At 31.5% G+C, this 21496-nt stretch overlaps 1 protein-coding gene across 1 annotated transcript; it reads left to right on the top strand.

The window, feature by feature from the left end:
• The first annotated feature begins 87 nt into the window (after positions 1 to 87).
• Positions 88 to 11001, top strand: LOC101498618 (protein VACUOLELESS1). Its single transcript, XM_004499921.4, has 15 exons — positions 88 to 1012; positions 1697 to 1987; positions 2978 to 3117; positions 3266 to 3371; positions 3454 to 3546; positions 5586 to 5675; positions 5762 to 5875; positions 6025 to 6132; positions 6237 to 6310; positions 7375 to 7429; positions 7823 to 8004; positions 8243 to 8372; positions 8537 to 8639; positions 9772 to 9869; positions 10484 to 11001. The coding sequence occupies exons 1-15, from the start codon at positions 209 to 211 to the stop codon at positions 10646 to 10648; spliced, it is 2553 nt and encodes an 850-aa protein (XP_004499978.1). The 5' UTR covers positions 88 to 208; the 3' UTR covers positions 10649 to 11001.
• Positions 11002 to 21496: the final 10495 nt, after the last annotated feature.

The following is a 21496-nucleotide window of genomic DNA, read 5'->3' as shown; positions in this document are numbered from 1 at the left end:
AAGAAAAATAAAACGTGATTTCTATATTTTATATATTATTAAATAACATTAGTTTTATATTAATAACCATACTAAAATTTTTGTACTTCATTTTCTCTCTCCACATAATTCAACAAAGCAATACTGTACTATAGAATTGTAGATCAATCAATGGCTTCACCTTGATCGCAACCTCCCTTTCTAGGTTTCCATTTTCCAATTCTCCACAATGGCTAACGTCTCAGTAGCCGCGGAGTGGCAGCTCCTCTACAACCGCTACTACCGCAAGCCCGAACTCTATCCTATGCGCTGGAAACACGTGGACCTCGCCCGCAACAAAGTCGCCGCTGCTCCCTTCGGTGGTCCCCTCGCCGTGATCCGTGACGATTCAAAGATCGTCCAGCTTCACGGCGAGTCCGCCCTCCGCAAACTCCGTATATTCTCCTCCTCCGGCCACCTTCTCGCCGATACCGTCTGGCGTAATCCCGGCGGTCGCCTCATCGGAATGTCGTGGACCGATGACCATACACTCGTCTGCGTCGTTCAAGACGGAACCGTTTATCGATACGACGTGCACGCTCGTCTCATCGAACCGAATCTCTCGTTAGGTAAAGAGTGCTTCGAGAGTAACGTTGCGGATTGTGCTTTTTGGGGAAACGGCGTCGTTTGTATCACTGAAGCGAATCAGTTGTTCTGTATTGCTGATTTCAAAAACCCTAACGCGGTTAAGCTAGCGGATCCTGGTATTGTTGAGCCGCCACGTTGTATGGCTGTCATCGAGCCGCAGTATACGGTGTCTGGGAATGTTGAGGTTTTGCTTGGTGTTGGCGATGGTGGTGAGGAGGAGGATGCTGCGGTGCTCGCTGTTGAGGAGGACGGTGTTCAGCGACTTGGTGGTGAGATGCTCCGGGGACCGCTGCAGAAGATGGTGGTGTCGCGGGACGGAAAGTGGCTTGCGTCGTTCACTCATGATGGCCGGCTTCTTGTCACTACGTCGGATTTGACTGGTGTCATTATTGAGAGGGAGTGTGAGGTGCGTGAATGAATTATGTTTGAATTGAATTGGAAATTGAAATGTGGTTGTTAATATGAATTCTGTATAATTTCAACTTTGAACCATTGCAAATTTTGTAGAGTTAAAAGTTTAGGGATATTGTAGGACTACTGACAGTTTAAAGTTGAATCACTGTTACTAATTTTGTCTATGAAATATTGACAAAGATAGGACAGCTGAACATAACACTGACTTGTTGACTTGTAGACATTTGTAATAATTTAAGAAAATAGAATTGATTGAATAAACCACATGCATCAATGTTGTGTGGTTGTTAGACATTGACATGTGTTGGGAGCTGGACACCAAACATGCTTTTAATCTGCAATCTGAAGTGCCAATGCATAGGAGATGAGTGATTATGATATTTTGTAGAATTTGTGGGATGTGCTAAATTCTTGATTGTTGAATGCTTAAGAATTTTGTGTTTGTGGGCATGTAGAATAATTGTAAATTTGTACCATGTCAATTAATTTTTTGCCGTTTTGTTTATGATGTTGCGACCCATTTTGTTAATTATTATAGTATGGTATGCTGCTAGAGCATCATGTCCTAAGGGACAAAAAAGGGGTGTATCTAAACTTCAAAGAGACATCCATAATTTTTTGTGATCTATATATACTCTATGTGCAGTCATCTCTATAACTATTTTCATATGTGCAGTCTGCTCTTCCTCCGGAGCAGCTTGCTTGGTGTGGAATGGATGCTGTGCTTCTTTACTGGGATGATATGCTTTTAATGATGGGTCCTGATGGAGAACCGGTTACCTACCTTTATGATGAACCAATAATTCTTATTCCTGAGTGTGACGGAGTGAGGATATTGTCCAACACTAGTATGGAATTTCTACAGCGGGTTCCTGATTCCACAGTTTCAATATTCACAATTGGCAGTACATCACCTGCAGCTTTGCTGTATGACGCTTTAGATCATTTTGATAGGCGTAGTGCTAAGGTCAGAGGCTTTGTTCCTTTTCTTCTTTACCATTTGCTCTGTTTTTAAAGTTTTAATTGTACATAGAGTTTGTACGTCCAGAACTTTGAGGTGTCATCTAATGTATGTCATTGGTTATATTCAGATATCTTCTCATTGCTAACTAATAAAATTCTGAATTTGTCTTGTACTTAGAAATTTTAGCTTACAAACTTAGACTAGGGTGTAGAGTATGAAAGGCGGCAAAGTTTGCATGCATGTGTTTGTAGACCAAAGACTATAAAATTCAATTTTCTTGCCTGCACTCTGCAGAGTATGATGATAATTCTCCAGAGGCTAAAACCACTATATTGAGCACTAGTTTTAAATTTTTTTTCTACCATCTCAATAAAATTCTTTTAAAGGAATTTAAAAAGGAGCTTAACTAGCGTAGCAGTGAATCTTACTGTGGTTTTCTTCATGTACTAGCTTGTGCTGCCTTCCCTGTTAGTTAGAGGCTTCTAATTGATCCTTGAGTCATTCACTGATAGCCTACTTTCTTAACAAGAAAACAGTGTATGTTCATTATTTAGGCGTAGCCTTATTAATTCAATGAATATATAGATTTACAAGATTATGCCTTGTTGAGCAGCGATGCTTTTATTTATTCATATACTTACACAACATAGTCTAGCTGAAAATTGGAATGCGTACTGAAATATTTATATATTGGAAGTCTAACATTGAGCATTTCCTTCTATTGACAATGGAAGATCAAGGTAAATTTGGTTGACTAAATCTATTTAACATACCAACTCTAATTTAGTTCAACATAAAGGAAAATGATGAATGAAATAAGCGTTTGTGGTGGTTTATAACATATTTTTGATATAAAAATAAAGAAAAAGAAGAGCTTTGTTATATGTGGACTTAGTTTGATGTGTCGGGTCTTCATATGCAATTCAATTATGGCATCAGCAAACAGTTCATACTTGTAGATGACTGTCTGATTTTCTTATCATCACTCCTCAGGCAGATGAAAATTTGAGATTGATAAGATCGTCCCTTCCTGAGGCTGTTGAAGCATGCGTTGATGCTTCAGGTCATGAATTTGATGTTTCGCGCCAACGAATTCTCCTAAGGGCAGCCAGTTATGGGCAGGCCTTTTGTAGGTGAGCTTGATGGATTTTCTGTTGGATATACTGACCAAACTATTATAAATTGTTTTATGCCTTAATTACACTCTTTTAGTAGTGAAAGTCTGGCAAGCATATTTTCTGATATACGCTCTCGGTAATGATATCCAGTTGACTTTGGCAGCAATTTTCATCGCGATCGCATCCAAGAAATGTGTAAAATTCTGCGGGTCTTGAATGCAGTGCGCAGCCTTGAGATTGGCATTCCTCTTAGTATTCAGCAATATAAGGTTTTTAAAGAATACTTGTCTCTTTAGTGCTGAAATTGTCTGTGCTGACATTGTACTGAATTTGCTTATTGCGTGCCATCAGTTGCTTACACCATCTGTCCTGATTGGTCGCCTGATTAATGCTCACCAACATCTGCTTGCATTGCGGATATCAGAATATCTTGGTATGAATCAAGTAAGTATATACATATTTTATATTTTTTGCTTCTATTTCTGTAACTGTGTAGCACCTACTGATCAAATATAAGATTGAAAACTTGATTTTCTTGAAATATCCTCCTGTTATAAGAGCAGAATTATGTGCATTTCTTGGCAAGTCCTGGATATTTTGCCTTTTTTTCTTACATAATCAGATATTCATTAAGATAATGAGAAGATAATAGGTCCTGCTTAAAATAAAAAGGATATACAAACAACAAAGCATGAAAACAGCATCAGTGAAGCAATGCTACCTAATTCTTAAACAAATGCATCGAAAATTCCTTTAAAAAGAGAATGTGCTTTACACGAAATAGAAGCTATTTTCCCTAAAGTAGCTCATCCAAAGGATAATCCTTAATTATATGAGAAACTACACCCACCAACCAAATGCACCAAAATAAAACATATTTTATGGTTATGGGAACTTTAAGGATTAACGGTATAGGAAACTAGGATTGAGTTTATAAATATATGTTAGGTCTTAGAATAAATTGGAATTTGTTAGGATTGGAGTTAAGAAGTTAGTTAGAGGTTAGTTTAGTTTGTTAGACTTTCTGGTTTAATTGCTGTTAATCCTATGGTTTATAAACAGGACTAACCCCCCTTTAGGAGAATGGAGGAATTCATTTTATGAAAGCTGTAAACTAGAGAATGCTCTAGTGAAGGGAGAGTGCTCCCATGGGGGTAGCCTTTAGTGCAAGGTTATCATATTCATTGTAATCCTTTGGTATCTTCTCTTTCAATCTCAATATACCAATAAGAATCCCTTCATTTGTTTGCAATCTTTATTCATTTGAATCTGTTTTTATACCATTATTCTAGAAATTCTTTCTTGCATAAAGAAAGGATCCTAACAAAATACAATTAGGGATTTAGGAAGTGTGTTGAGCACAAATCTTGTTTGTTTATATACATGAACTGATGAACATGGTATAATAGTAATTGTATAATAGTGAGTACATTTATACCTTTATATATACTATTACATAAGCCCAAGTTGCAATACAGTACAGATACAATGTATATGTGAAGAATGAGGTTATTATTTTGACAGAGGTAGCTAATTATTAGAGCTGTTTTGTTCGTCATAAATTATCTGTTTATGCAAATATTCCAGAATTGAAAATCTAAAAAATTGAGGGATACAGAAAATATCAATGTTGCAAGGTTGTAATCTGAAAAATATGAGCTGAATTAGGCTCTTTGATTGAAGTAAGGAGAATGTATTATATGAAAATTTGAATGTTCGTAAGCTTTTTATTATTTATTTTTTGATAGAAGAATTAATGCTGGTAGAGAGGAAAAAGGATTATTGGTTTGAGAGCCAGTAGCAAATTTTTACATTTATTTTTGGATAGAAGAATTAATGCTGTTAGAGAGGAAAAAAGGATTGTGTTTTGAGAGACAATAGCAACGGTAACAGCAGTAAAAGGATCAAGAACTGGATCAAAGGGTTGCTTGGTAGGAACTTGAAGCAGAGTGGACCAGGGTTTTGTTAGAGTAGGGAGTGAACATGGCTTAAGTGGGCAAAAGTCTTATAATTTGTTGAAGTACTCCGTTTTTTCTTCCTCTTGACAACTCTTCCTCGAGTCCCCTTCCCTCTCTTAAGCTTCCTCTACCGTTGCTTCTTCTCTTCCTATCCCTCAAAATTCTTTATGCTTTTTGTTTTCAGCTATCACTATCTCACCTACATTTAAAATAATGGTATGCAGTGTCCTATAATTTGGACATTAGCTGTGTCACGGTGTCCATGCCAGAGTTCGTGCTTCATAGGGTTCAGTACATTCATATGCGTTGGCAAACAAGTGGTACATTTTGTTGGTTGTTCAAATACATGAACATGTTAAATGAAAACAAGGCATGGTTTAATGAATTACTACAATTCAATTGATTGATCGTTTTATTCTCTCTGCTATTTTAATTACTGATATATCATCAATTCATAAGTATATCAGCAATCTTCTTTGATTGTTCAAGTAAATTTTGATGTTTTTTATGACTACTTTTGTGTAGGAGATGGTGATAATGCACTGGGCATGTGCAAAGATAACTGCGTCATTGGCAATACCTGATGCTACTCTTCTAGAGATTCTGCTTGATAAGGTCCCCCTCCCCCACCCATTTCAAGCTCTTTTACAATCATCCTATTATTTCCAACTACTCTTGAATTGGATTTTTTTTTCTCTCAGTTAAAACTGTGCAAAGGCATATCCTATGCAGCAGTTGCTGCTCATGCAGACAAAAATGGCCGCCGAAAGTTAGCTGCCTTGCTTGTTGAACATGAACCCCGATCATCCAAACAGGTGGAATTCTTGTTTTCTGGTTATTTTGGACACATGTTGAATTAACGGTGTCTTGCTCATGTTTTTCCTCCCCCCCAAGTCACATCCAATTTGCTGGCTGATTTCTGGTGGGATATTTTACTATTTTTCTCATTAACTTTTCTGTTTAGGTTCCTCTCCTGTTAAGCATTGGAGAAGAAGATATAGCCTTGACAAAGGCGACTGAATGTGGTGATACAGATCTAGTTTACCTTGTACTTTTTCATATTTGGCAAAAGGTATTGGACTCTGGAAAACTTTATATTAAGTGTTGTCTGGTTTGTGATGTATATGGATCAACACATGTATATCTCATGCACACATTCTTGTTATGATGATGCAGAGGCAGCCGTTGGAGTTCTTTGGAACCATACAAGCCAGACCATTAGCGCGTGACTTATTTATAACTTATGCACGGTATGTTTTCTAGAACTATTTTTCAAAAGGCAAGACAGTGTGGATCGTCCTGGTTATGTAATAATAATGTTCACTGCTAACTCGTGACAAAATGAAGAAAATAAACTGCTTATAATAAAAAAAGACCGTTTTTCGATCAAATCATTGCGTGAGAGAGTTATGATAAAAGTAGAAGTTCAGGAGATAGTTGAATACTTTGTTTACTGGGGTTCCAATACATAGCAAAAATAGTGCATTTTTAGAATGTGTTTTTGCATGTGTAAAAATACACTTTATTTTTTTAAAAAAAAATTATAGGGACTATATGTAAAAAAAATGAATAGGTATTAATTTCAAAATTAGCCATACTTTTAGGGATCAAATTATCTAAATACATTTAAGCCCATATCAGAATTGTAGCCTAGAATGATGTAGAATATCTTAGGTGATACGTTAAGATTATTTTCCATGATTCCATATATCTCGTAATTTTTTTCCTTATTTAATTTTGATTAAGACTTCAATACAAGTAAAAATGTTGATTAATGTTTTGTGGTTTGTAACATATCCAACACATACTCTCATGTGAAATAAATATCAATTTCAGAGTATATTTAGTATTTGCTCTCTCCTTTTCCTCCCATTATATCTAAAAGACTAAAACATTCAATTTTAACAGTGATGTTCATCAATAAAAGATAAAGTTTCTTTATCCTTATTTTCCAATTTCTGTCTCCTTGATCTGTTTTTGCTACCTTCCTAGATGTTGATTGTTAATCACCTGGGTCCTTGTCTATGTTTTGTTGAAAATGTATCTCATCCATACATTAATAACTACATCTCAAGTAGGTAACGTGGGAGGCACGTATTTAAATATGAAAGTTAGAGGAAGAGATGGTTGAAATGCAACGATTACAATATAATCTCTATCTGTTTTATGAATCATTGTCCATGTTTTCTGTCTTGGACATACTAGTTCCTTTTTTAAATGATCAAATAGAATCACGTGATTTTATTGAAGTATTCAATATGTTTTATCGAGAAATCACATCATGCAGCAATTGATACTTAGATCTCATTTTCAGGTGCTATAAACATGAATTTCTCAAGGACTTCTTCTTAACAACAGGGCAACTTCAAGTATGTTCTGTTTGCCACAAATTTCATCATATGCTTGACTTCTGATTTGGAATATTTATATAAATGAGGAAAATATCCACTATTCAACATCAGTGAAATTAACAATTTATATATTCACGTTACATCTGACTACTAAGCATTATAATATACCTTCTTTGCTCTTGTTTTCCTTTTCTTCAAGCTAGGCACTAGTCTACAAGTGATTCTATGTTGCAGTTTTCTATAATTTATTTATTATATCCCATATCAGAAAGTTTGTAATCATATCTGTTATGCCAGTGCCAGTTATGTTAGATTTAACAAATGCTAGTAATCATATCCTTATATGCTCAACTGCAACTTTTCATGCTTTTAATTTAAATACTGGAACACATTCTGAAGAAATTCATATAGGATGTGGCATTTCTTCTTTGGAAAGAATCATGGGAACTTGAAAAAAATCCCATGGCAAGCAAGGGCTCTCCACTTCATGGTCCTCGAATAAAACTTATTGAGAAGGCCCAGAATCTTTTTGCTGAAACCAAGGAACATACTTTTGAATCAAAGGCAGCTGAAGAGCATGCAAAACTGTTAAGGTGTGATCATCAGTTTTGTTACATTGCTAAACCATAAAATAAATCTTTTAATGATTTAATTTGTTATTCTTTTGGGTAGTTTTGATGTCCATATATTTATCAATAAGTGATTATTCACATATTTCTGCAGAAACATTCAGACCGTGTTACTAGCTGTTATATAAAATTATAAAACCTTGTTGACTAAATATTCATGTCTTCAGACAAAGGGAAATTAATGACACTGTTGCTACTGCAGACTCCAGCATGAATTCGAAGTGACTACAAAGCAGGCAATTTTTGTGGATTCAAGTATAAGTGATACAATCCGTACTTGTATTGTCTTGGGAAATCATCGAGCTGCACTAAAAGTGAAAACAGAATTTAAGGTTGGTAATTTTTAATTGAAAAATGATTGTGATTTTTAAGGAAATAGAATAATTCATCTGGTGCCTTTGAATGGATGATTTGTTTAGAAGAAAATAATACAATAATCAAATACAAACACTTTTATGGTTCGTGATTATACAATTTTGTGGTTCTATTACTTCAGGTGTCTGAGAAGAGATGGTATTGGCTTAAGGTCTTTGCTTTGGCCACAATCAAGGATTGGGCTGCCCTAGAAAAATTTTCAAAGGAGAAGAAACCTCCAATAGGTAACTTTTAAACTGCTAGGAATATTTTAGGATATTTGGAAGTGATTCAAACTGCATCCTGCCTTTTAAATTTGATTAACTCCAATGTGAGCACTAGTTGGCCACAATGAAAGGCATGAATGGGTTTGTTATAACTTTTTTCTTTTTTGAATATGTTAGTTATAACTTATATGTAATGGTCATCATTTTGGGAAGATATCTTATACTCGCACAATCACAATTGTTTTTAACCTTCCAATGAAATATTCTCCATGCATTAAACATGAAAAATAAAAATACATTGACCATCAATGACATTGAGTTTTCCTTGTTGACAGTTCCCTATCGTTGTTTTAGTAGAATCGTCTTTTTTGTTTCTTTATTAGTAATATACCTGTGCATGCGCACAGGTCACATGGTGTGTGGGGTTTATTACCATAAATATTTTAAAGTTAAATTTGATATACATTGTTAGAAGTAATTAATATAGAAAATAATTAGTTAAAAGTTTGTAAATTTGTAATAGAAAACTAAGTATAAGAGAAGTTGTTGATATACTAATAGAAAAGACATTGCCAGATTTTAGAGAAGAAACTGTCATAAAAAACTTAGGGAGTAAGACAGCTATCCCAAAATTGACATTCAACGCAGACAAAATCTTAAACCAAGAATAGTAAAAATGACCTGTCAACAACCTTTTCAATGCCTTAAATATCATCCTCATAATTATTATCATTGCTATCTAGTCACATGAAGCATGTTTTCGATTGTTATTATAAAATAAAATCAATGCAAGAAAATAAAATCAATGCAAGAAATACTGAAATGAAGAATTCCAGCGTCAGCCTGAACTCCTGTATTTTTCGAGGCATTTTGTCCCACCAATTTTCAAGTGGGTTCTGTGGATAATATTCAAATAGATTAAAGACATTTGCTGATAAAACTGATTTGTTTGGATGGTAAACCTGCAATATATGATTTATTTCCTTGAAATAATTGTGTATGAGAACATAGATAAAGAAGTTCAAGTATAATCTTATTTTAGGATTTCTCTATGGTTTTGTAAATTTGTGGTGTCCCTTTTTTTTACTTTGCTTGCTACTTACTATTATTTTGATGACCAATACCTACATACATGTTCTGGCATGCATAGGTTATAGGCCATTTGTTGAGGCATGCATTGAAGCAGATGAAAAGGGAGAAGCTATTAAATATATCCCCAAACTTGCAGACCCTCGAGAAAAAGCCGAGGTATTTTAAACTTGTCTCTTATCTCAATGATTGAATAACCAATAACAGAGTCAGTTCCAGTTTTCATTCTTCGTTATTGCTTTTTTCATGTCATTAAATGAACCAATTGCTTCAAATCGATTTGGCTTCTTCTTTTTAGAAGAAAATATACACTATTGATTGTTTGAGTTTTAAATAATGACACAACTCACTTTTGTTTAAAATGAAAATTTCACTGTTGAGAAGCCCAATCCTTTATGAATAATCATTTCTCCAGAAATGAAGCCTACAATAGAGACAATATTCCAGAAACCACACCCAATTTTTTTTTTAATAAAACACAGCTCAATGAATAATAAATTTTCTTAAACAAAAAAAAATTAACCAAACTTTTGTCACATATTTGTATATGTATTAAGCAGTTATTCAAGGATTATCATTATAAATGCCCATCAATAACTTTTAGGCAAATGCTTAACCTATGCCCAAGGACATATTTTATGGTATCAAACTATAGCTTTTGCTATGGAAATGAGACTTTAGCTCAAATTAATACTTTTTTTATTTTATATTTTAGTATACTTTAGCCCATGTATAATGTGGCCAATACCTTACTTTTCTCTTATTTTGGACAGTCTTATGCTCGTATTGGTATGGCCAAGGAAGCTGCCGATGCTGCTTCACAGGCAAAAGATGGTGAATTGCTTGGTCGGTTGAAATTGACTTTTGCACAAAATGCAGGAGCTTCATCAATATTTGATACTCTTCGAGATCGACTGTCTTTCCAAGGCGCTTCATGATTTTCTTTCATGGTTTTTCTTCCCACCCTATACCGTTTTCCTATTTATTTCCCTTCAGTTTGAACATTTGTTGTGTATATTGTGTTAAAAGTGTATCTTATCTGCTAATTTCGAGGTTAATGTGTTCAATGTTGTCTTTTTTTGTTTTCCCCTCTAGTATGATGAAAGAGGCCATTCATTTTTTCGGGTATTCATTCCTTGATTTTGTAGTTAATGTATCTGTAGTACAGATTATAAAAAAAAAGTGTACAATTTGTTAAAACACATAAGATCGCAGCTGCATATGTACTTATTTATTGTTAATGTATCTGTCCTACAGACTTTTAATCATTATAGATTATTTATTTTTCACAGTTTATGTAGTTATTTTAAAATTTTACAAAATAAATTTCCTAATTTTTAGAAATGTAAATTTGATAGGACCGAACCCAAGTAACAGTTTCTCATTCCATTGACATTTTGTAAAAAATACTGCAAAAACTGAATCAAACAATTATTTTAATTGGTTCGGATTTATTCCTCTCCAAAACTAAATCCAACCTTGACCCGTAACCCTCTACATGTACAATTAAGGAGCTCAGGTATGAAGTTTACCACATAAATTCGAAAATTAAAAATGCTGAACCACGGATTAAAATCCAAGCCCCATTCCTCGTATAAACTCTCGTACTACTGGGTTATGTTTAATTTGTATAAGTACACGAAATATATATTATACAGTATATATTATATTGTAAAACAATATAGCATATAGACATAATTTCATCACTATGTTATTATGAAATTTATAATTGTATCGACTAGTTTGTTTTATTTCTTTTGATAGAATAAATACCAATTTAATATTTTTTCTTTGGATTTGACATTTGTATACTAGTTTAATATATATTAAATATGATGTATAATTTGTATCATAAATATTTTTTAGAACTTAACTTACATCATATTAATAGTCATGTGGTTTAACTAGTATGACACTCTAAATTTCAAAATAGTTTTATGTTGATTTTTCATATGTAGATTTAATGGATATATACTAATGGTGTAAATAATTTTACATGGTCAGTTAATATGAACCACTGATTGAATGGTTAATGATTGATAAAATTTACGATCATATATATAACCATAGAATTAATTACTTATTAACTCATAGTGTAAAATTGGTTTAGATTGTTAGTGCATAGTAACATATAGCACATAGTCATATAAAGTAACCTCACATGGCAAAACACGACACAATATTTACTTTAATGAAAGCTTGATCCATGTTTCATAACAATGCATAGAATTTCAAGAGTATTTTGACATAGTATTTTGACTTTAATTCATCGAACAATGACAAGTGCACTTCGCACGATGAAGATGATCAAAATAGTTTGACTTGATTTCATTTAGTTAATTCAGAAAAGAAATATCAATCCTAGTTATTCTACTCATATGAAATTGCAATTATCACTTGCCTAAACATTACAAGAGGAATTCACAAATAATAGAAAACAGTGTCAAATTGTAGAAGGCATAAGGCCACACTAGAGGGTAAATCGTGGTAAAGTCAAACTCTGCACGATCATGGTTGGACCAACCCTTTGACTTGATGACAAATCCTAGAATACTACGACAAACCCCTTTCTAGTCAGAAACATAAGCAATATTTGATTTATGAAAAATATTTTTCTCATAAAATGTTTGAAAAATTTCTTTTGATTTGCTTGTTTAGAGTTAGGGAATTTAGAATTGGGATTTTTCCTATTCTGATAGGTGATATTTAGATGGGATAGTTATAGTGACATTTTATATAAACTATTTTGTTGTTTCAAGAATAGAATGTAAAGGAGTGGAGTTCAAAGATTTTAAATGTGATCTTGAGTTCCTTTTGATGTGATAAAAATTATTTGGACACTCTATATGTGAAATGAGTTACAATGTATATCATAAACCTTTAAAAAAGGTTTTTGAAAAACTTCCAATTTTTATATGCTACCAAAATCAACTATTTAAGATTAATAATCTAAATTACATTTTAGGGTTTAAGATATCACAATAAATACAAATAATCGGTGTTAAATAAATATATCTCACAAATATATTGATTTCCATTTATTCGATTGAAAATTACATATTATAAATATATGAATATAATAAAGTATTAAATATTTAACTTGAAAAAAAAAATAACTAGATCGAAAATTATTTAATTTTTTAATTAAAAATATATATTACTCTCTCTGTCCTACAATAATTGATCTATTTGTAAAAAAAAAAAATATTCAACAATAAATGTCTCTTTCAATTTTTAATATTTTTTTCTCTCAATTGCACTCCAATGAAATATCTTCTTCTATGGATTTATGATATTGATAACTAGCATTTATGGCATTGATAATGTATCAATATTTAATAAAGATAGCTTGAAAAAAATAATATTATCTTTATTTCATTTATAAACTTTTCTAAATATGTGTGAAATGATTAATGATTCAATTGTTATAGGACAGAGTAAAAAATTTAAAGTACAAAAATTATAGGATTTTCAAAATTAGTTTTATGAATTTAATTTAATCTCCTATCTTTGGGTCTTTCTCATTGAACTATAGCAATGAAAAAATTATTCTAGTTATATGGCGGTTCCAAAAAACTAACTTTTTTTTTCCTTTATACATTACTCTTTTTTTCATTGTGTTTTATATATTACTAAAGGATGTGAGATTATTTTTATACACTATTAATAAAAAAATTATATTCCTAATAAATCACAATTAAATAAGTATAATTTAGAAGTAGTTAATAATTAAATTTAATGGTTTTTAATTTTCTATAATTAAAATTGATTAATAATGTAAAAAATATTTACATCGACAATATATATATAATAAAACTAATAATATTATTTTAAGCAAAAATATTAATTATTACTTAAATATTTATACACTATTTTTTGTTGTTGATAATAAATGAAAAATAAACTACAAGATTACGCTAGATAGACTAACACATCTAATATCATAAAAAAGATAAATACTAAGAGAAGGAAAAACATAATCTAAAATAACTCCTTCGAAGAAAGTAGAGTGAACCTTGTTAGCAAACAAATCAACACATTGATTTACTTCTCCATAGATATGACTAATTGGGGATCGCCAACGAAAGAGCTTAAGAAGATATGATACTTTACAAATATATTAATAATTTTATTATATATACTATTGATGAGGGAACTTAAGAAGATATATGCAACTAAATCAACTATTTAAGATTAATAATCCAAAAAAAAATTTGGGGTTTAGAATGTAAAAACAAATACTAATAACCGGTGTTAAATAAATACATATTACAAATATATTGATTTCAATTTATTTGATTGAAAATTAAATATTATAAATATATGAATCTAATAAATATTAAAATATTTAATTTGAAATAAAAAATAGTAACATTGAAAGTTATTTATCTTTTTAATTCATAATACATATTACTCTTTCTGTTTTACAATAAGGGGTTCATTTGTAAAAAAAAATTGCCAAGAAATGAATGTCTCTTTCAATTTTCAATTCACATTTTTTCTCAATTGCAACATTTAATTAATAATACTTGCATCACTTTCAATGCAATATCTTTCATTATCCATTTATGACATTGATAACTAACATTTATGACATTCAAAATGCATCGATATTTAATAAGAATAATTTAGTAAAAGTAAAATTTTCTTTTTTTTATTTATACATTTTTCTAAATATGTGTAAAATGATAAAATAACTCATATATTATAGGACGGATGGAGTAATTTAAAGTATAAAAGTTATAAGATTTTCAAAATTAGTTTTACAAATTTAATTTAATCTCCTAAAACGTTGATATTTTGGTCTTCTGATTTATATATATATTTTTTCATCAATTGTGTTTTATATATTACTCTAAACCCTATATCCTATATATTACTCTAAACCCTAAATCCTATATATTATTCTAAAAGGATGTGAAATTATTTTTATACATTGTCAATATAAATTTTTTTACATTATTAATAAATCAAAATCAAATAAATGTAATTTAGAAGTAGTTAAATTAATTTAATGGTTTTTAATGTTATGTGGTTAAAATAAATTAACAATGTAAAAATATTTATATCACCGATATATATAATAAAACTAATAATATTATTTTAAGCAAAATATTAATTATTATTTAAACATTTATATACTATTTTTGTTGATGATAAACGGAAAATAAACTACAAGCTAACACTTTTAATATCATCAAAAAGCCAAATACTAAAGAAGGAAAAATATAATCTAAAATAACTCATTCAAAGGAAGTAGGATTTCACAGAGAATGAATTGGATAAAAGCATTGGAAGAGGAACCTTTATGAACCAAATCCACCACAACTTTCGAACCAGCCTAAAAAATAACGCAAGCCAATGAAATATCTAAGGATGTTGGAAATGATGATGCTTTAATGAAAATTTATTGGAAATAATGATGATATTTATGAGAGCTAGTGTTGTTGTGAATTGAAAAAATAAAGAAGTCCTACGTAGGAGGGATATCACACACTAGTAGAGCATATAAGGTGGATGTATGGAACTTGGGGAGGGTCCAAGGGGTACCCCAATTTTGTGAATGAGGGAGAACGCAAGCAAATTGACCACAACACGCGCGCGCGCCGCCGCCACCCGTCTGTCCGGCTCATCCTTGGTCTTGGCCTTGGCTACGTGGTGTATTATTATTTTTTAGCATGTGAAAATTAATTATTTATTTTAATTAACTGAATGCTTGAGTTTTATCTCTAATTGATACGTTAATTACGTAGCTGTCCTCCACCGAGTCAACATTACATATCTGATCTAGTCTTCCTTCCTAAATTCGTGCGTCTGTTTTTTGCCTGGTCAAAACCCTAATCTTTGGTCTCACATTTATGTTGTTGCCCGGTCAAAACTCAGAGTCAAAACCCTAAGTTTTGAGCGCACGTTTCTGAGGTCACATCTTGGAGCGCACGTTCTGATCGACCCTTCATTCTCTTATATCCAGTTGCAGATTTCCTCTATAAATAGAGAGTTCTCCTCAGTTGGAAAATCACATCAAAAGCTCTTCGCATCTAAGGTTTTTCTCACTTCTCCCCCTTCTTACTTTTTCTTCTGTTTCTTTCGAGTGGTCTTAGTGTCATATTACGAGTGGCAGTCATACGACTGCCATATTAAGGGTGTAATTCTAGAACGGTTTTCTACAATGCAGTAGAACTCCGATACAGAGTATCTGGACTGTTTTATCTTGGAGACTTCGTGGTTGATAGTCTGCCTTGCACAATTTGGGCAGTCCCTCAAAACGTCTTAAAGAGAGCGACCTAGTCAGCGACTCAACCCAGTAAATTTTCGGTGGCATAAATTGTTTTTAAAAGTTTTTTTTTGAAATTCAAAAAACAACAAAGGATAACTTGATAGCTAACCGAAGAGCCCAAAGTTTTGGCCAAACCGAATTACATTATCCCAATTTATTATAGAAGTCCTTTATAAAATGACCATTTGAATCTCTAATGATGCCTCCACGAGCACTACTATTAAGAGAATGAATATGTGGTGATCCATTCACGTTCACTTTAAAACAACCCAGAGGTGGAGGGCTCCAAGTAACATCAATACTAATTCTTGCACTCCTATGACTAGAAAGAATATTGTGAAAATTTGGACTGTAAATGAAGGAGGTTTGTTGCTTGACATTGAAGAAAATCTCAGTTGATACAATAGGTTGCTGAAGCCTTCTAAATTTCATATAAGGCCACACCAAAAAAAAAATGTCAGTTATCTTTTTCGCGACCGAACTTTGATGTCAATTGTAGAACAAAAAAGGGTGGTTGAATTGTGTTTTATTTTAAAAAGATTTTAGCAAAAAATGATGAAAAAAATATCAAATTAAAAGAAAAACAGAACAACATAATCGATTTATCCTAGTTCACCACTAACACGGTAGTTATGTCCAATCATTTCAACATGAAAGATTTAATCCACTAATTCACCAACTGAATTACTCTTTCACTGAACACTTAGTAGTCAAATTGGTTGTGTTCAAGTCTTCTCGACGTACTAGCTTAATACATTCAAGCTATTGAGAGATGTAGTCATGATTGGGCTAGGTACAAGCGAACAAGTTTAAGGATTTTTTTTTAAATAACTATCACAATAGGGTGTTTACAATTAGGCATGGCAACGGGGTGGAGCGAAAGCAGATTTTACCTCCTCCACCTCCACACTCAAGTAATCGGAGAAAATCCGCACCGCCCCCGTTTCATAGCGGGTGTGAAAATTAGACCCTCATCCCCGCCCGCAACGGAATTTGGATTTTCCATTACACACCCACACCCATTCATATATATAAAATTATAAATTAAAAAATCATATCTATTATAATTAATATAATAAAATAATTATTATTAGACAATAATTAACTTAAAAAATATTTTCTATAAAGACAAGATTATAATTTTTAATATTTAAAAAAATATTAAGTATATTCAATATGTATATGTATATAAAATTTAAAAATTAACATAAAATTACTTGCAGGGCGGGGTTCAGGTGTGGGCGCGGGGTGGGTATCACCTCCCCCAAACCCGTCAATGCCTCCAAATTTTAATTTCGGGGAAAATTTGCAACCGCACCTAGTCAACGCGGATTTTTTCCGCCCAAATCAAGCGGGTTTGGGTGGGTACCCGTATCTGCGGATTATGTTGTCATCCCTATTTACAATGTTGTAATCTCAAAAAATATTTCTCATTACTTTGACAAGACAAAAGATAAAGATAAAGAGTGGAGACACAATTGTTTTGGTGTCAATACGGGTTGCACGTCCTTTTATAGATATTTTTAGGGTTTTTTGTTGTTGTTTTGATTGCAAGAAATCAACATGTATCATGAAGTTTCGTATTAAATCTTTTGAGACTAATTCACCATTAAACATTGTCAAAGATATCATTGAAATTGTATATGTGAATCTTAATATGAATACATAAATAGCAGAGGATATGTGATATTGTCGCATAGACCTTCAGACAAATACATATTCAAGGTGTTTATCAGAGGATGTGCAAAAGTTTTGTCTTCTTTAAAACGTTGATTTTTCATATAACATAGACTATTATTAGAGTTAGACAATCAAATGTTTGTTGCGATTATCAGAGGTTGCTTGTCAAGGTTACCAATGGTAGATAGATCAGATGTTTAATGTGATTATCATAGGTTGATGAATAAGAGCATTGCTTGTATTAGATAAGGTCACTAGAGACGCATTCTTGGGCCACATTCACCAGACTTAGAATGCGGAGAATAGAGTGGAGCTTTGGTGTTCGTTTTAACTTTCACCAAAAAATCATAAGATACAGTATGAACTCCTATAGAATAATCTGATCTAAAAATTGTAAATTAAAAGAGAACATTAGTGCTTAAAATTGTTCCTCTAAAATAATTTTGTTATTTTTAAAATAAGTAACGATCATAATCATTCAAATCAATTTGGTTCTAACAAGTTTGAGAGGAATGATGTTATTTCAATGGAAAAAATGTGTTAAATTTGTTGGGGTTTGTTGATAAAATCAAAAGAGTGTCTTGAACTTGAGATAGAAGTAAAAGTGTTTCATTTTCTGATTGGTAGAATTGTCCTTTAACATGTCTACAAAGTGTATGATTGAGTTTAATGTACTATCTTGTACTGGATTTGATTATATTTAGTGTCTAATAATATTTCTTAATTGTATAATTCTACCAAGTAGGATGCTACTTTAATAGGGTACCAATACCAATAAAATGAGAACGTACTTAAGAATTTGTGTAAATATTAAAAATATATCGAGTCAAATAAGTTTTTATTTTTTATGAAATTTCAACATTTAAAATTTCTTAACTATTTTTGGTTTTTTTTCTCTCTCTGTAATGGAACCAAGGCAACTCATAACATCCTATTAATTACAATTGTTGAATAGTTTCAAAACTTGAATCAAGTAATTCGAGTTCATATTAGATATGTACAACAATGTATTTAGGTATTAAAGTAGTAATAAAAAGCATTCTATCAATAACAAACAACATATATACGAAAAAATAATATTGGAATGATGGAAGATAAATAGAAAAGTAGTGTTATCGTGTGAGATAGAATGTTGAGGCTAATAGTTTTAGATTATTGACAATATTAATTTGGAAATTATATATTATTGCGGCTTAAAATTTGGAGTCTTTTTCGAATTCAATGGAATTTTTACTAAAGTTTATTTAAAATAAAAAAAAAAATGTTGGAAAATTCTTTAAAAAAAAATAATAAAAAAACAAAACCGTTTTTTATACCAAATTTTGAATTTGGGAGTCGATTATGCTTAGAGAATGTATTAGCACCTTATTGTTAAAATACGGTTACCTACAATTAATTGTACAAAATTAATATTAATTTAAATATATTTATTTTTTCTTATTATTAAATATGAATATCAATTGTTTTTAATGTGATTTTGAAATATATGTGTGCTTAAGAAAGAGAAAAAGAAAAAAAGAAATTGTGTATGTGTTGATTGTTTTTAAAGAAATTGTGTTTTGTTGTTGATAAAAAAATATTGTTTTGATCAAAAATAAAATTTTTGTTTGATTTGAATATTATTTTGAAAAAACGAGTTTTAAGACTGTTAAGTTATATAACTCGTGTCGCAAAAATACAAGGAGTAAAAAGATGTCTCATTCAAGTAATTCGTTTAAGAATTTTTTATTTTTTATTTTATTTTAAAATTAAGTTTTAAAGCCACCAAGTGGTACTACTTGTGTCTTAACAATCTAAAAATTAAAAAGACGTCACATCTAATTAATCAAATTTAAAAGTTGATTTTGGATTAATTTATTTATAAAAATAAATTTTAGAACAATTTAAAAGTTAATATTTGTTTAAAAACTTAAGGTTTAAATATACTTTTAGTCCATGCGAATATGAGTCATTTTGATTTTAGTCTTTATAATTTTTTATTTTATTTATATCCTTATAATTTCAATTTTTTTTGTTTAAAAAGTTCTAAATGAATATTTTATAATAAAAAACGCTGACATGGTCCATTTTACTAAAGTGGCACAAACTGAGTGTATCATTCATGATGATTGTGAACTTTTTTATTATTAAAACTTGAAAAATATTTAATTAAAATAGAAAACTATTTTTTAAAATAATAAGAGAGAAAATTCTTCATCTCCATAAAAAAAAAACGCCACTACAATTTTTGTACCATTTATTTTTTCTACAGCACATGCACAAAATGCTTGACGATGATGAAGGCGACGGAGGAGTTTTGGAGGACGGCGGCGACGATAGAGTTTTGGAGCTTGATGGAAGGGAAGGTGGGCTCCATAACAGTGGATTCGGTGTAGCGGTTCATCTGGTGGGCGGTTGCGGCACCCAGACGAGACGTCGACGACATTGTGGGTACCGACATAGATGTTGAAGGAGTTGCTGGTGGTGGCGATGAAGGAGTTGTAGATGACTGTGATGATGGAGTTGTTGACGGTGGTGATGAAGAAGTCGTCGGAGGAGGGGAGGAAGGTGTTCTCGGAGGAGGCGACGAAGGAGTTGCAAGAGATAGTGCGGAAGGTGAGGCCGGTGGTGGAGCGACAGGGCTTGACGGTGGAGGCGTAGTGGCGTTGATCGACGACGAAGAAGGTGCCAAAAGAGTTGATGTTGCAGAAAATTTAAACAAAAATTAAATGGAGATGAAGAATTTTCTTCTTTTATTATTTGAAAAAATAGTTTTCTATTTTAATTAAATGTTTGTCAATTTTTAATAATAAAAATGTATCCAATCACCATGAATGATACACTGAGTATGTGTCACTTTAGTGAAAATAGACCACGTCATCGTTTTTTATTATAAAATATTCATTAAGTATTTTTTAAAAAAGATTTAAAATTGTAATGATATAAAAAAAATTACAGTAACTAAAATCAAAATGACTCATATTTGCAGGGATTAAAAATATATTTAAACCAAAATGACACGCCTCGTGTTCCTTATAAATGAAAATATATATAATAATAATAATAATAATTAAATAATAATAATAATAATAATAATAATAAAACCTACTTTTTCCTTTTCTTTTTTCATTTCACTCTTCCCCCTTCTTCCTTCTCTCTCTTAGCAACCCATCCTTCTCCATTTTCATTTTCTTTTCTTCTCTCTTCTTCTTCTTCTTCTTCTTCTTCTTCTTCTTATTTCTCTCACTTAAAGCCACAATAAACCCATGGAAAGGGTATACACTCTCTAAGCAAGCTTCCTCATATTTTCCAAGTTCTTGGGTATAATTTTTGGGTTGGGGTTTGTGTTCTAAGGAAGTAAAAAGGTACCCATCTCTTGAAAGTGGTTTATTGAAACTCATTGAGGTAAATGCACAACTCTAATCCTAGTATGAATTCATAGAAAAATGTAGTTTTGAGTAAAAATATTATTTTGTACTTAGAGTATATTTAAATGATGTTGATGGTTTCCTAGAGGTAGTTAAACTTTAGAATAAATTTCTCTATAGTCTTTGAAATATTTTTGATACTCAGATTTGTCAACTGAGACATTGTCGGCTACTCTGAGAGTTGTTGGAGAGCAAACTTAGACGATTCTCCATAACTGTGAGTTGACGACGATCATCGTCATATATTTTTATAATGCTATTATTATTATTTTGTTGTTTTCTATATTAAAGTATTTATTGAAAAATTTGGGGAACACAACCTTTGGATTTTATCTCGATTTCGTCAATTATTTAATTTATATAATATGTTATTAATTTGATTTACGTATGAGTTAAAGTATTTAAATCTTGAATTGTTATGC

This window comes from Cicer arietinum, chromosome 5, assembly GCF_000331145.2.
Source record: "Cicer arietinum cultivar CDC Frontier isolate Library 1 chromosome 5, Cicar.CDCFrontier_v2.0, whole genome shotgun sequence".
NCBI lineage: Eukaryota > Viridiplantae > Streptophyta > Magnoliopsida > Fabales > Fabaceae > Cicer > Cicer arietinum.
Note: the sequence above shows the minus strand (reverse complement) of the source record. Positions and strands in the feature narration are given on the sequence as shown.

What these genes read in the sequence shown, in the direction of transcription:
- LOC101498618 (XM_004499921.4), top strand. Translation starts at nt 209, where the DNA reads ATGGCTAACGTCTCAGTAGCCGCGGAGTGGCAGCTCCTCTACAACCGC. An exon ending in TAGAGATTCTGCTTGATAAG is followed by an intron (nt 5,676 to 5,761) that starts GTCCCCCTCCCC and finishes TTTTTCTCTCAG; the next exon opens with TTAAAACTGTGCAAAGGCAT. An exon ending in AAGTGAAAACAGAATTTAAG is followed by an intron (nt 8,373 to 8,536) that starts GTTGGTAATTTT and finishes CTATTACTTCAG; the next exon opens with GTGTCTGAGAAGAGATGGTA.